The sequence below is a fragment of the Mytilus trossulus genome, chromosome 10, assembly GCF_036588685.1.
Source record: "Mytilus trossulus isolate FHL-02 chromosome 10, PNRI_Mtr1.1.1.hap1, whole genome shotgun sequence".
In the NCBI taxonomy this organism is placed as follows: Eukaryota; Metazoa; Mollusca; class Bivalvia; order Mytilida; family Mytilidae; genus Mytilus; species Mytilus trossulus.
In genome coordinates this window covers 2,196,077-2,209,289 of record NC_086382.1, presented here as the reverse complement: position 1 = coordinate 2,209,289, position 13,213 = coordinate 2,196,077, and the positions used below count along the sequence as shown (strand labels likewise).

The 13,213-nt window shown below is 32.5% G+C and overlaps 1 protein-coding gene across 1 annotated transcript; it reads left to right on the top strand.

The window, feature by feature from the left end:
- The first annotated feature begins 518 nt into the window (after nt 1-518).
- On the top strand, nt 519-2,631 carry LOC134685988 (uncharacterized protein KIAA1958-like). The gene is made up of 3 exons (XM_063545696.1): nt 519-1,115; nt 1,356-1,574; nt 1,921-2,631. Exons 1-3 carry the CDS (start codon nt 647-649, stop codon nt 2,565-2,567), a joined length of 1,335 nt encoding a protein of 444 aa, XP_063401766.1. The 5' UTR covers nt 519-646; the 3' UTR covers nt 2,568-2,631.
- Nucleotides 2,632-13,213: the final 10,582 nt, after the last annotated feature.

Genomic DNA, 13,213 nt, shown 5'->3' with positions numbered 1-13,213 from the left:
ACAAGGAAACTATTTTATTCAATTCAATTTGTTTGTCAGATACTACAATACATTATTATCTGGAAAAACTTTGTGCAACATTTTAAGAAATTCAATACTTTTCTTTTCCTTAAAACGTCATCTATATTTTAGAAGTACAATAAACATGATGAAAAATAGATTTTTTTGTTTGTTTTAAAACAGAACATGTACATGTAGAACAAGGCAAATAAAACAAATTTTACTGTTGAAGAAAACAAGGAAACCTTTTTTATGCAAATTACATTTATTTGTCAATAAGAACAACATATGCAATACAAATTTAATTTTGAAACGTCGTCAGCAATATTCTAAGATTATTTTCAAAATGTTCAAAGATTAGTACAATAAGTATGTTAGGAAAAAAGTATTTGTTTAATTTGAAACACAGATTTTTTTTGGTGCAAATTCAATTTGTTTCAAAGAAAGAATATGTGCGCCTTTTGTAATACAGATTATCACATATTTAGTACTGATATGTACGTTTTTGCATGGCCAATAATAGCCGGAAGTCAAGGTTGGTTATCAGCCCCCGGGGCTGATATCGATATCAGCCCTCAAAAACCCATATCGTGCCCCCGAGTTTGACTTCCGGTAACCTGTCAATCAAATACTATTTGTAAACAAGATGGCAACAGAAGCAGACGACGAGAGGTTTATGACTGTAACAAATGATGATACCAGTAATTTCATTGAAGAAATGAAAAATGATAATACAAAGAGAAAAACTAAAAGTGACATAAAATTATTAACTGAATGGTTAAAGGAGAACAACGAATTACGGGCAATAGAGGATATATCTGTACCTGAACTCAATCAGTACTTAGCCAGATTTTATTTGTCTGTCCGGTCCCGGAAAAATGAGGAGTATGAGCCAGACAGCCTGAAGTCAATACAGTCATCGATTAATAGGCACTTGATGGAAAAGAGTGGAATAAATATTCTTAAAGATAGGGAATTTCACCACAGTAGAGAGGTGTTATCCGCGAAAAGAAAGCACTTGAAGTCACAGGGACTGGGAAACAAAAAGATGAAAGCTGATCCATTCTCATCCTCTGAAATAGATATGCTATTTGAACAGAATCTCCTAGGAACAGGTAGGATTATGCAATATTATCATGTGACTGTGCATGTACATAAAATGATAATGATATCACCTTCAAAAATATATCTTTAAGTTTTGAACGCGTATATATTTTTTTGAAAATATGCTTCAGTCTTCTATATACATGTAAAGTGACATTATTGATAATGAATGTAAACAACTTCTAGCTATACATAGGTACGTAACGTTTTAATATTATCCTATAATCTGAACTGTCAATTCTTACTTTTAGGCAACCCTGAGGCACTACTTAATACCATATGGTTAAATAATACTTTGCACTTTGGTATGAGGGGAAGGAAGGAGCATACTGACATGTTATTTGGAGACATAAAAATGATGACAACAGCAAGTGGAGAGCAATATTTGGAATACAATGAAAGGCTGACTAAAACCAGGACAGGACACAGTGACAGTAGAGCATTTGCACCTAAAATGTTTGCAACACCAGGTAACTTTCTTTCGATTTATTAAAAAATAATATAAAATTGAAAGTGAATGATAAATACAGAAACCACCACACAAGTATGCCTACAAAATTAATTCATACATATATCATGTATATAACTTACATGTACTTTTAAAAAGAATATAAAAAAAACACCCCAAAAAAACACAAAATATCCAGAAATATCTAGCAATGCACATCAAAGAACTCAAAATGGAAACATGAACAAATGAAAAGAATAGATATATATCACTAAAGCTTATTCACCTTAAAATATTTTTTAAAATGTAGATATTGTTTCAATTTAATATGATGCATGTCCTTGATTATTTTCATTTTCTTAAAATAGATAATCCACGCTGTCCAGTGAATGCCTTCAAGCAATATATTCGTCGCCGCCCTGAAGATGCTCTGACTCCAGACAGTCGCTTTTATCTAAGTATTAAAAGGATGGTACAACCTGATGCTGGTGAAAATGCTAAACAGACATGGTTTACCATGCAGCCATTGGGTAAAAATACTCTAGGAGATTTAGCTAAAAAAATGTCTATGAAAGGTGGTCTTACAGGAAGAAAGGTTAACCATAGTGTTCGCAAAACTACAGTGTCCTCACTTCTTCACTCCAATGTGGAGGCTACTACCGTCATGCAGTTGACAGGCCATAAGAATGTTGCTTCCGTCAATGAGTATAGTTCAGCATCATTACAGCAACAGCAAACTATGTCAAATATCTTATCAGATATAGGTTCAGGAAGCCGGGGATTAATACCACAAGAACCAACTCCAAACACTAGCATTGAAGCCGAATCTGCAGATTTTCCGGAGGATGATATGTTTGACAGTGTTGAATTAAATGAAGTTTGCAAATCAATTGAAAATTTTGAATCTATAGAAAAAAATGTAAAAATAAACAGTGGAAAATGTTCTACATTTTCCATTCTTCCACAAGCGTCTATTGGCAATGTTACCATAAACATTTACAACTCTGAAAAATAAGATAATTGTGATATATTTGTTGAATTATTCTCATGACTACTTTTTCACTGTGATACAAATTGTTAATGCACTGTGATACATTTTTTTTAAATTTTTCTTTATTCAAATGTTATTGTTGAAAATAAAAAAAAATAATTTAATATATTCCTTCATTTTTCTCCAGCATGAAAATATGTGATAAATAGATTATGACATGTCATTTTCCATATTGGCCCTGGTATCAGCCCTCGACCCATATCAAGCCCTCGGGCTAAAGCCCTCTGGCTTGATATGGGAGTCTAGGGCTGATACCAGGGCCAATATGGAAAATGCCATGTAATAATCTATAAATATTCCAACGTTAAAACGATATATCGAATCGTTTATGGCATTTTCGTAAAATCAATTAATTGAATATAATTCTTTAAACGATTTTTGTCTTTTTACTAAACTTATGAACACCGGTATACTTCTGTTACTTTTATTTGTATACATTTTTTCCTAGAGGTTCCAAAGAGACTGTGTCGCTCACAATGGTTCGTGTGCATATTAAACAAAGGACACACTTTATAGGCAAGAATAGAATTTATGACAACATTGCCTTTGGTGATGGTAATATGTTTTTTTACAATGCTGACAATAATTGCTGTTTACAATTTAATCTATCTATAATGAACTTGGCACAGTAGTTTCAAAGGAAAATATTTTGTACAAATTGATAAGAATTTACAAAATTTACGAAAGTGTTAAAAATGTTCTGTATAATGGGCTATAACTAAGTAAGGGGTAAATTTATCATATAGGTCATGTTGAATTATTTGTAGATCTTACTTTGCTAAACATTATTGCTGTTAACAGTTTATTTATATCTTTATTTTATTCAAGATTCTAACCACAAACTGCAAAATTTCCTGAAAATTACAAAACCAGGGGCAGCAACCTAATAACGGGTTGTCTGATACAGCTTAATACTTTAGGACAGGAAGATCTTGACCTGTTTAAGGTCAAATTTGATCTAAAACTTTTGTTTCGGAGAAATAAGCAAAAACTGCATTTTACACCTTTCGTCTTTTTTTTAAGTAGGGATGTGAAAAGATCGAACATTTAATACTCGGGTACTCCGTCCTAATACTGGCGAGTACTCGAGTACTCGGTTAAATCTTTAACGTCCAATGAAAAGTTTTTTTCTAACAGATGTGGTATTTTGGTTATTAACTTTTATAAAATTAATTTAGATGTGATGACATCGTTTGACAAATTAACGAAAGACATAGGTATTGTTGCAGAACTCAAACCGTATAGCTTCAATATATAACTTAAACCTGTTTACCCTTTGGGAGCACCTAAGATCACCCCTAGTTTTTGGGTGGGGTTCGTGTTGTTTATTCTTTAGTTTTCTATGTTGTGTCATGTGTACTATTGTTTGTCTGTTTGTCCTTTTCATTAAGCCATGGCGTTGTCAGTTTATTTTCGATTTATTACTTTGACTGTCCCTCTGGCATCTTTCGTCCCTCTTTTGAACCTTAGTTTTGCGTTTTGCTAGTTCTTAATTTTTGTATGAATATAACAATGAATAACGCACCACCGTTTTTAAAAAGTAATTTTTCATAATTGCAATTATTATACGTGCGTTCACGAACCAAATCAGAAACATGCCAATAAAGCCATCAACATATTGATATAAGAAGATGTGGTCTGAGTGCCAATGAGAAAACTCTTCATCAAAGTCACAATTTTTTAAAAGTAAACTATTATAGGTAAAAGTACGGTTTGGCTTGGCTCATACCGAACATCAAGGTATAAAGGGCTCCCTAAATAAAAATTGCAACACCATTGAAACGGGGAAACCATATGAAGTCCGACTGCATAGACAGTCTATATCAGATGTTCCTGTTGAGTAAGTATTTTTTTTTTATAAAACGACTTGTATCTTAACTTGTCAACAAAATATTCGACTTCAAATTCTTATACTTTTTATATCTTTTGTCGTAAAATTTTATAATAACTTATTGAATTAGTAGATTTGCTAACAAAGGCCTTTTATTTGAATGAAGTATTTACTAACATTCATATTAAGCGGAAAATTGTTTAAAAGTTAATTAAGCAAAAAAATAATAAAAAAAACCTCACTGTGGTTACTGTAAGTTAACTCTGGTTAACATTCTATCCTGATGGGGAGATAATATAGTTTGCTTTTCATTTATACAGTTATTGGCTTTTAAAACAAAAGTGAAAAATGTTTTATGTAGGTACCAATTATGATTTTCGACGAAAGGATTTGTCATAAGCTTAAATTTTCTGTAATAAAGAGGTGGCTAATGTGTTCTTTTTTTTTGTTTCTGCGTATGTGGGTTTTGTTCGGGAGTGTTTTACCTCTTTTAGGTATTTGTCGGAGTCGAGTAAGCAGATATGTTAACACATCATGTCTGCTGCATTTGAGTTCTGACATAGTTGTGTACACCATATTAAGCAATATCAATGCTGTTGGAGATTTGTTGACGCACACCACAATTTGAAACTTTGTATACTTGACAGCTGGATGAAAAAGAGGAACGAAACATACAAGGAGTTCGAAAGATACCAGAGGGACGAAACACACCACAGGGACAGTAAAATTAATAATCGAAAATAAACTGAAAACACCTGGCTAAAAGTGAAAAGGACAAACAGAAAAACAATAGTACACATGACACAACATAGAAAAAATAAGAATAAATTACTGACCCCGTATATATTGTGTTATGTCACAGAGACACCATGTACCTAATAATACAAGCAGCTACGTGTATTTCGACACATGATTGGTTGAAATTATGAACAAACCAGCAATAGTTTATAGCACCTTTTTATTGCTGTCAAGGAAGTTATTAAACCAAGAATTTCAAATAGTGACGTTGAAATCATCCCTTCGTAAATTTTACGAACGCCATCACTAGTTGGTTGATTGTTATGGAATAGTGTTTCACAGATGATATCAGATATATTCCATATGTCCCACCTACAATCTACTTCCCCTTTTACTACTAATGTGACCTATCGAATAAGACTATAAACCGGGTTTGTAATACCACGAGCTACACGATGGCCATTGGGTGCCACATGTGGATCAGGATCTACTACCTACCCTTCTTAAACATCTGAGATCACTCCCAGCTTTTAGTGGGGTTCGGGTTGTTTGATCTTTAGTTTTCTATATTGTTCTATTATTTGTCTGTTTTTTTATTTTTTTTAACAATGGCGTTGTCAGATTATTTTTGATCTATTAGTTTGATTGTCCCTCTGGTATCTTTCGCCCCTTTTTCGTTAAAAATGCGGTGTTATTACTAATAGGAAGTTTTTCTTTCAAACGAACATCAGTCATTATAAGGACCTATTAAAAACGTTGGCTGGAGTTTTACTACTATAACCACGTCATAACTGATTGACAAACTATTTTATTGATGGAAGAAGTTCTTTTGATTATCATTGGCTATTTCTCTGATGTATCTCTCATTTAGATTGAACTATAGATATATTATTATTCTAGAAATTACGTCTCAACTCTATCATTCAGATTAGACAGTTAACTTCTTTCTAGAACTAATCTAGATGTTATGCACTTGAATTATCCTTTATTTCAATTTCGTAAATTTTCGCGACTGTGGTAAACGTTACACTAAGACATTAGTGTTTTTTATGTTGTCTAAGCAGATGTAAAGTGGTTAATTTATGGTTTTGTTGGTGTGTTAATGTTATGTCAAGAAGAGGGGCGAAAGATATCAGTGAGACAGGCAAATTCATATATCGAAAATAAACTGACAACGCCCAACGCAAAGGCTAAAAAAAACGAAGATAAACAGACAATTAATAGTACAAAAAAAAAAAAAAAGAAACTGGGGTTGATCTCGGGTACTCCGGAAAGGTAAGCATATCCTAATTGAATAAATATGTATTAACTTTCATTCAGAACACTCAATGCGAAACATGAGTGTCAACAATTCTTTGGATGTTTTAGATAAATTGCGGGCTTCTGATGGTCCTTTTGAATTTGTTAATAGTTTTTATTTTTCCACTCTTTACACTACACTTCCACAATATCTTATTAAACACTAGTTTTTCTATTTAATTAAATGGCCGTTAAGTAAAGCTGAATGTAGACATATTTTCTGCAACTCATTTAAAGCCTTCTTCTCTAATGAGAAAGGTAAATATGCTAGATATACATACTGAAGGTGTGATGAGATGATTGAGGCAGTTAATTTTCTCCTTGATAATATTTACGTACATTTCGACAACAAAGTTTATCGACAGGTTGTAGGTATCCCCATGGACACTTATTGTGCCCCTTTAATAGCAGACTTGTTTTTGTACTGTTACGAATCACAGTTTATTACTAAACTCAGTAAAGACCCGTCGAAATTGCATTTAATTGATAAATTCAACAACACTTACCGTTATCTTGATGATATTTTTTCGTTAAATAATCAAGAATTTTCTCAATATACTGCTGAAACTTACCCCAAGAAACTAATTTTAAATAAATCAAATGTATTCGGTAATAACTGTCCATTCCTGGATTTAGATATTTCGGTTTTAAACCGGAAACTACACACTAAAATTTACGATAAAAGAGAATATTTTTCGAATCCTATTGTTAATTTTCCATTTTTAGATGGTGATGTTCCTTTGGCACCATTTTACGGTGTTTATATTTCACAACTTGTTCGCTATGCCCGTGTCTGTTGTGACATTTTTGATTTTAACGAACGCAACCTATGTATTACTGGTAAATTATTAAACCAGGGATATCGTTACCATAAATTACTTAAAACTTTTACTAAATTTTTCCATAGAAAATAATATAGATATAAAGATTTGGTTTTGAAGTTTGGTTGTAACTTATTTCAAACGGGATAGCACATCCTCATTTTTACGGAAATGTTGTTAACCGTGCCCGGAAATTTAGAAATGATCCATGTAAACTTGTTGCTCCTTTAAATAAACTTATTCTTAATGGTTACCTATTCAGCACTGTAATAAGATCATTGAATGTTGTTTTTATTGGTATAAATGTTGACTTTGTTATCAGTAGATTAAAAGCTAACTAAATATTACTAGTATTTTATATACATATACATTTTCTTAGATCTACAATCTGTCGATACCTGTAACTTAGCATTGCACAAGGTCATGTTTTTCTATGGCTGTTTATGACGTCTTTACACTAAATCCGTTGTATGTTGGATGTGTACGGATTGATTGCGTAGTCTTACAGGCATGATTTTTTAATTAGTTGTAAATGGCTTTGAACTAGCTGTCAGAGTACTCTCATATCTGTTCATTGTGTCTTTTTGTGTCGGGACTTTATTACCCGGCTACGTCCACTTTTTATTTTTTGTCTATCTGATGAGTTAAACCTTTTTCAACTGATTTTTATAGTTCGTTCTTATGTTGTACTGTTATACCACTGTCCCAGGTTAAGGGGAGGGTTGGGATCCCGCTTACATGTTTAATCCCGCCACATTATTTGTGTATGTGCCTGTCCCAAGTCAGGAGCCTGTAATTCAGTGGTTGTCGTTTGTTTATGTGTTACAAAATTGTTTTTCGATCATTTTTTTTACATATATAAGGCCGTTAGTTTTCTCGTTTGAATTGTTTTACATTGTCTTTTCGGGCCTTGTTTACTATATGCGGTATGGGCATCGCTCGTTGTTGAAGGCCGTACGGTGACCTATAATTGTTTTAAAATGTTTGTGTCATTTTGGTATTTTGTGGATAGTTGTCTCATTGGCAATCATACCACATCTTCTTTTTTTATAAAATCGTAGAATGTAGAACGCATAAAAGGTTTAATGATAATTTTGTTTGAATTTATGACTTAAAGTGTAATACAATGCTCCCTGAGAACGTTATTGATATATTTGACATTACAGTGAAGTGCTGTTCTTATCTATTTTCTGTTAAAGAAGTTTACATTCGCATTCAACTTAGTTAGTAATCTCAGAGTTATTAATGTTATTATATGGGACTTTACTAGAACAATCAATATATAATAACACATCGTTAAAACCGTATCACATTTTGTATCAACCAGAGTAGTTAAGATCAGCAAGTGGATAGAAGCTCCGAGGTTTGATTTTTGGCGAGGGTGATACAGTAGAAAAACATATCAAATCAAGGGACTATCAAAGTTTAACTGCAAGACGAATACTTTAGGTACATCAAAATATATGCATTCGGCCTAAAAAAAATAACGTGTCAGTGTGTACGGTCTTCAACAAAATGACAATATAAAAACAAACATTATATATTTAACTTTTTTAGAAGTGTGTTTCTTAGAAGCAATTACGTATACTGTTTACCTTGTTGATATTGGTGTACCGTTTTAATTCAAGTCAAATAGATAAAATGAATAATGTGTTACAAGGATTTGGTTATTAACTTAAATATTTATGAATATCACCGTTGATTCAATGTACTAGTATTAGTGACAAATATCTGCTTAAATGATCTGCAATCAATAAAGGCAACAGTAATATACCGCTGTTCAAAACTCGTAAATCCATGGACAAAAAACGAAATCGGGGTAACAAAATAAAACCGAGGGAAACGCATTAAATATAAGAGGAGAACAACGACAAACACAGAAACGGACCAAGCATCAGACAAAATCCCACGAGAATAACAAATATAACATCTAAACCAAATACATGAATTTGGGATAAACAAGTACCGTGCCACGTCTTATCTTAATATCTCAAAAATAAGAGAAAACAAACGACACCCTTATAGCTACCTCTAATAATAACCGACATACATAGCGAATTTGTAATGTATATATGTGAAAGAAAATGTGGTATGAGTGTCAATGAGACAACTCTCCATACAAGTCATAATTTGTAAAAGTTAACCATTATAGTACGGTCACCAACACGGAGCCTTGAGTCATACCGAAAAACAAGCTATAAAAGAGGGTCGTAATAGAGGGCACCTTTATGACGAATAATGGTAAAAGTTCTTGCAAATGACGTTAACGGTAACTTTTGGTGTATGACGATAAAATATACACTTTCTTTTAGACAATAAAAGCATCGAATGATTTTGACAAATAATGTTATTTTTTTTCCAGATATGACGGTAACGATAATTATTGGACACCTCTTCCGAATCGTGATAAGGATATTTTGACGAATCACGGTTAAATTCTAACCAGTTGGACGCTAATGGTAGCCAAAAATTACTGTTTAACGCCTGACAATACTACTCTCATAAAAGTTTCACAAATAATACTAATGTAAAGTATTCAAACGAGAATACCAACAGTTTAATCTCTTTAAAAAAAAAAACCCCGGGAAATATTTAAGAACAACGTCTACAAACGACGTCCACTAAACATCAGCTTCCTGACTTCATAATTTACACCATAAATGATTTGATACTATTCAACAAATAACTGAGTTAGATCATTTTACTATCCACCGTTTATTTTCATCCTTTGAAAGAACAGTTGTACATGAGACTTTTCTTGACCGAATCAAAACAACAAAACATATAAATTAATAATAAAATAATTAGATTATTGTCAAGTACATTCGATACTGGTCTGGCAGTTTAGGTGACAAAAAAATATTTTATCGAGTATGCAATCCTTTTATGTTAGCACCTTGTTTATTATTTGATGTAAAATTCGTCTGATATCAAATAGAAGTCGCTTTAATGGGTGATACTCTGACATTTTAAGGGATTTGCATATATTTATACTATATATATGTTATCGTTCGTTAAGGTGACGTTATTGGGATACCAAACTTCGTAAAAACTACGACAGGGTTCAAAAAATATACTTATATCTCTATGGTTGTATGACTGTTGGCGTGACTACGCATTTAGACATCGGAATTTATACTTTTTGACTTGTTTTATAACTTTAAAATATTTAATTATACTGTATCATATTGTATTGTTTTGTTGGTATACAAACGGAAAAACGATTTTATATGTTGATTCATTTGTGAAACATTTTTTTTAAATTTTATTTGAGTTGTTATTCACTGTGAGCTAGCTGTCAGTTACCGCTATGTCTCGTAGATGTGTACTTAGATGTATCTTTGTTGTTTGGGCGTAAAAAAACATCTGTAAACCAACTTATTTCGCGGTTACCTTATTTCGCGTTAAGTCCTTTTATGCCAATTTTGCGACGATTTAATTTTGCTATTTTCAAATTTATATAATGTATTTCTGTTGTTTCCTGTAATTAGTCAATACTTCAGTTTTATCATATATCTTTTGTATAGTCATTTTATAAAATTTACTGTTGGCCTGGTACCTAACAGAAAAACATGGCAGGTTCCGGCACTACTTTTTTGAACTTTTGGTCCTCGATTCTGATAAACTTTGTACTTGTTTTGGCTTTCAAACCTTTGTATCTGAGCGTCACAAGTAAGTCTTGTGTGTACAAAATGCACTTCTTGCATATTAAAATTTTAATATTGTTGCCTTTTGTTAGCTATTATTCGTTTGTTTCTCTGTCAATTATGTTATTCCATTTATCTATATTGTAGTCCTGTAATGTTGTGTTGTCATTTTAATGTTATATTTCACCTTGTCAAAAAAGAGGGAGGTTATGCATACCACAAAACCAGGATCAACCCACCATTATTTTCCTTTGAAAATGTTCTGTACCAAGTCAGGTATATAGCCATTGTTATATTATAGTTCGTTTCTGTGTGTGTTACATTTTAATGTTGTGTTTCCGTTGTGTCGGGTGTTTTCTCCTATTTTTGAGTGTGAATTCACATTATTATAAGACGTGTCACGGAACTTATATATCCCAAATTCATGTATTTGGTTTTGATGATATATGTGTTATTCTCATAGGGTTTTGTCTAATGCTTAGTCCGTGTCTGTGTTTGTTACATTTTACTGTTGTGTCGTTGTTCACCTCTGATATTTGATGCCTTTCCCTCAGTTTTAGTTTGTTACCCCGAGTTTAGTTTTGTCCATGGATTTATGAGATTTGAACAGCGGTATACTACTATTTACTTGATGTAATTCAATAAGGAAAGATCTAAATTTTACAAGTTTACGACAATTTGAATTCGCGTTTTTTTTTTCTACTTGCGGATATCGAGAAAATAAATCGCTCGGAAAACTAGTTGGTTAATAATACCTGTCCACTTCCGCGTGGTGTTTTTGTTAGATGCATTTTTATTGTATCCAGCCTTTTTAATCTGACTTTTATAATTTGCTCTTAAAAAAGTTAAATCACAAAAATACTGAACTAAGAGGAAAATCAATTCGGAAAGTCCAAAATCACATGGAAAAATGAAAGAACAAAACGCATCAAAAGCGAATGGACAAGAACTGTCATATTCTGCTGTTACACCATTGTTCCCGGATAGGAAAATTGGTTGGTACCAATTAATATGTTTAACCTTGCTGGATTTTGTATGTACCTGTCAAAAGTCAAGAATTTGTAATTCATTGGTTGTCGGTTGTTGCTGTGTTACATATTAATTCTTCGTTCATTATTATGTTATATAAATTATGCCTTAGTTTCATCGTTTTGGTTGTTGTACATGGGTACATGTGTCATTTTGAGGCCTTTTATAACCGAATATAAAGTATAGGTTTTGCTGATTGTTGAAATCCGTAAGGGTACCAATAGTTGTTTATTTCAGTGTCACTTTTCTTTAATGTTTGGTCCTCAATGCTCATTAAATTCGTACTTTATTTGGCCTTTTAAACAGTTTTTGATTCGAGCGTCACTGGTGAGTCTTTTGTAGACTAAACGCGCGTCTGGCGTACACATCAAATGTTGGTCCTAGTATCTATGATGAGTTTACTTGCAACCACTGGGATGATGCCACTGCTGGTTGATATTTATTTCCCCGAGGGTATCACCAGCCCAGTTATCAGAACTTCTGTGTTAACTTGAGTTATCATTGATAGATCCTATTTATAAATGAACTGTAAACAAAACTTAGACCTTTTGAAAAACTAAGGCTTTTCTACTTCAGGAATAGATTACCTTAGCCGTATTTTGCATAACTTTTTGAAATGTTTGGTCCTCAATGCCCTTTAACTTCGTACCTTTTTTGGCCTTTTAAACAGTTTTTGATTCAAGCGTCACTGATGAATCTTTCATAGACGAAACGCGCGTCTGGCTGAAATATAAAATTTTGGTCCTGGTATCTATAATGAGTTTATTTGGTGTCGTTCGAAGAAATTTCATACTGGCAATCATACATACAGGATTAAACATTTAAAACATTTTTTTGAATACAAACACATGTGAAAACAAGCGTATCATTTATTTAAATAAAAAAGAACAAACGTATAAATTGTACATTATCATATATCTTTGGTATTAGACTTTATAAATTGGGAAACTCAATGAAACACACCGTCATCATGTTCATATTAAACTGATACTTTTTTCAAATGCGACTTTGAAAATAACGGTATTGAGTCTAATGTATAAATGTTTGAACGGGTTTATGCTCCAATTTATTTTGCCACAATGAAATACGTATTTCTATCTCACTCTTAAGTTAATTTTGATAGTATCACTTTCAATATTTTAGTTTCATGTTGCTTTTAATAATGACAATGGAGGACGCCTCAGGATGCGGGTATTTATTGCTGCATTAAAGACCTATTGGTGACCTACTGCTGTTGTCTGTTCT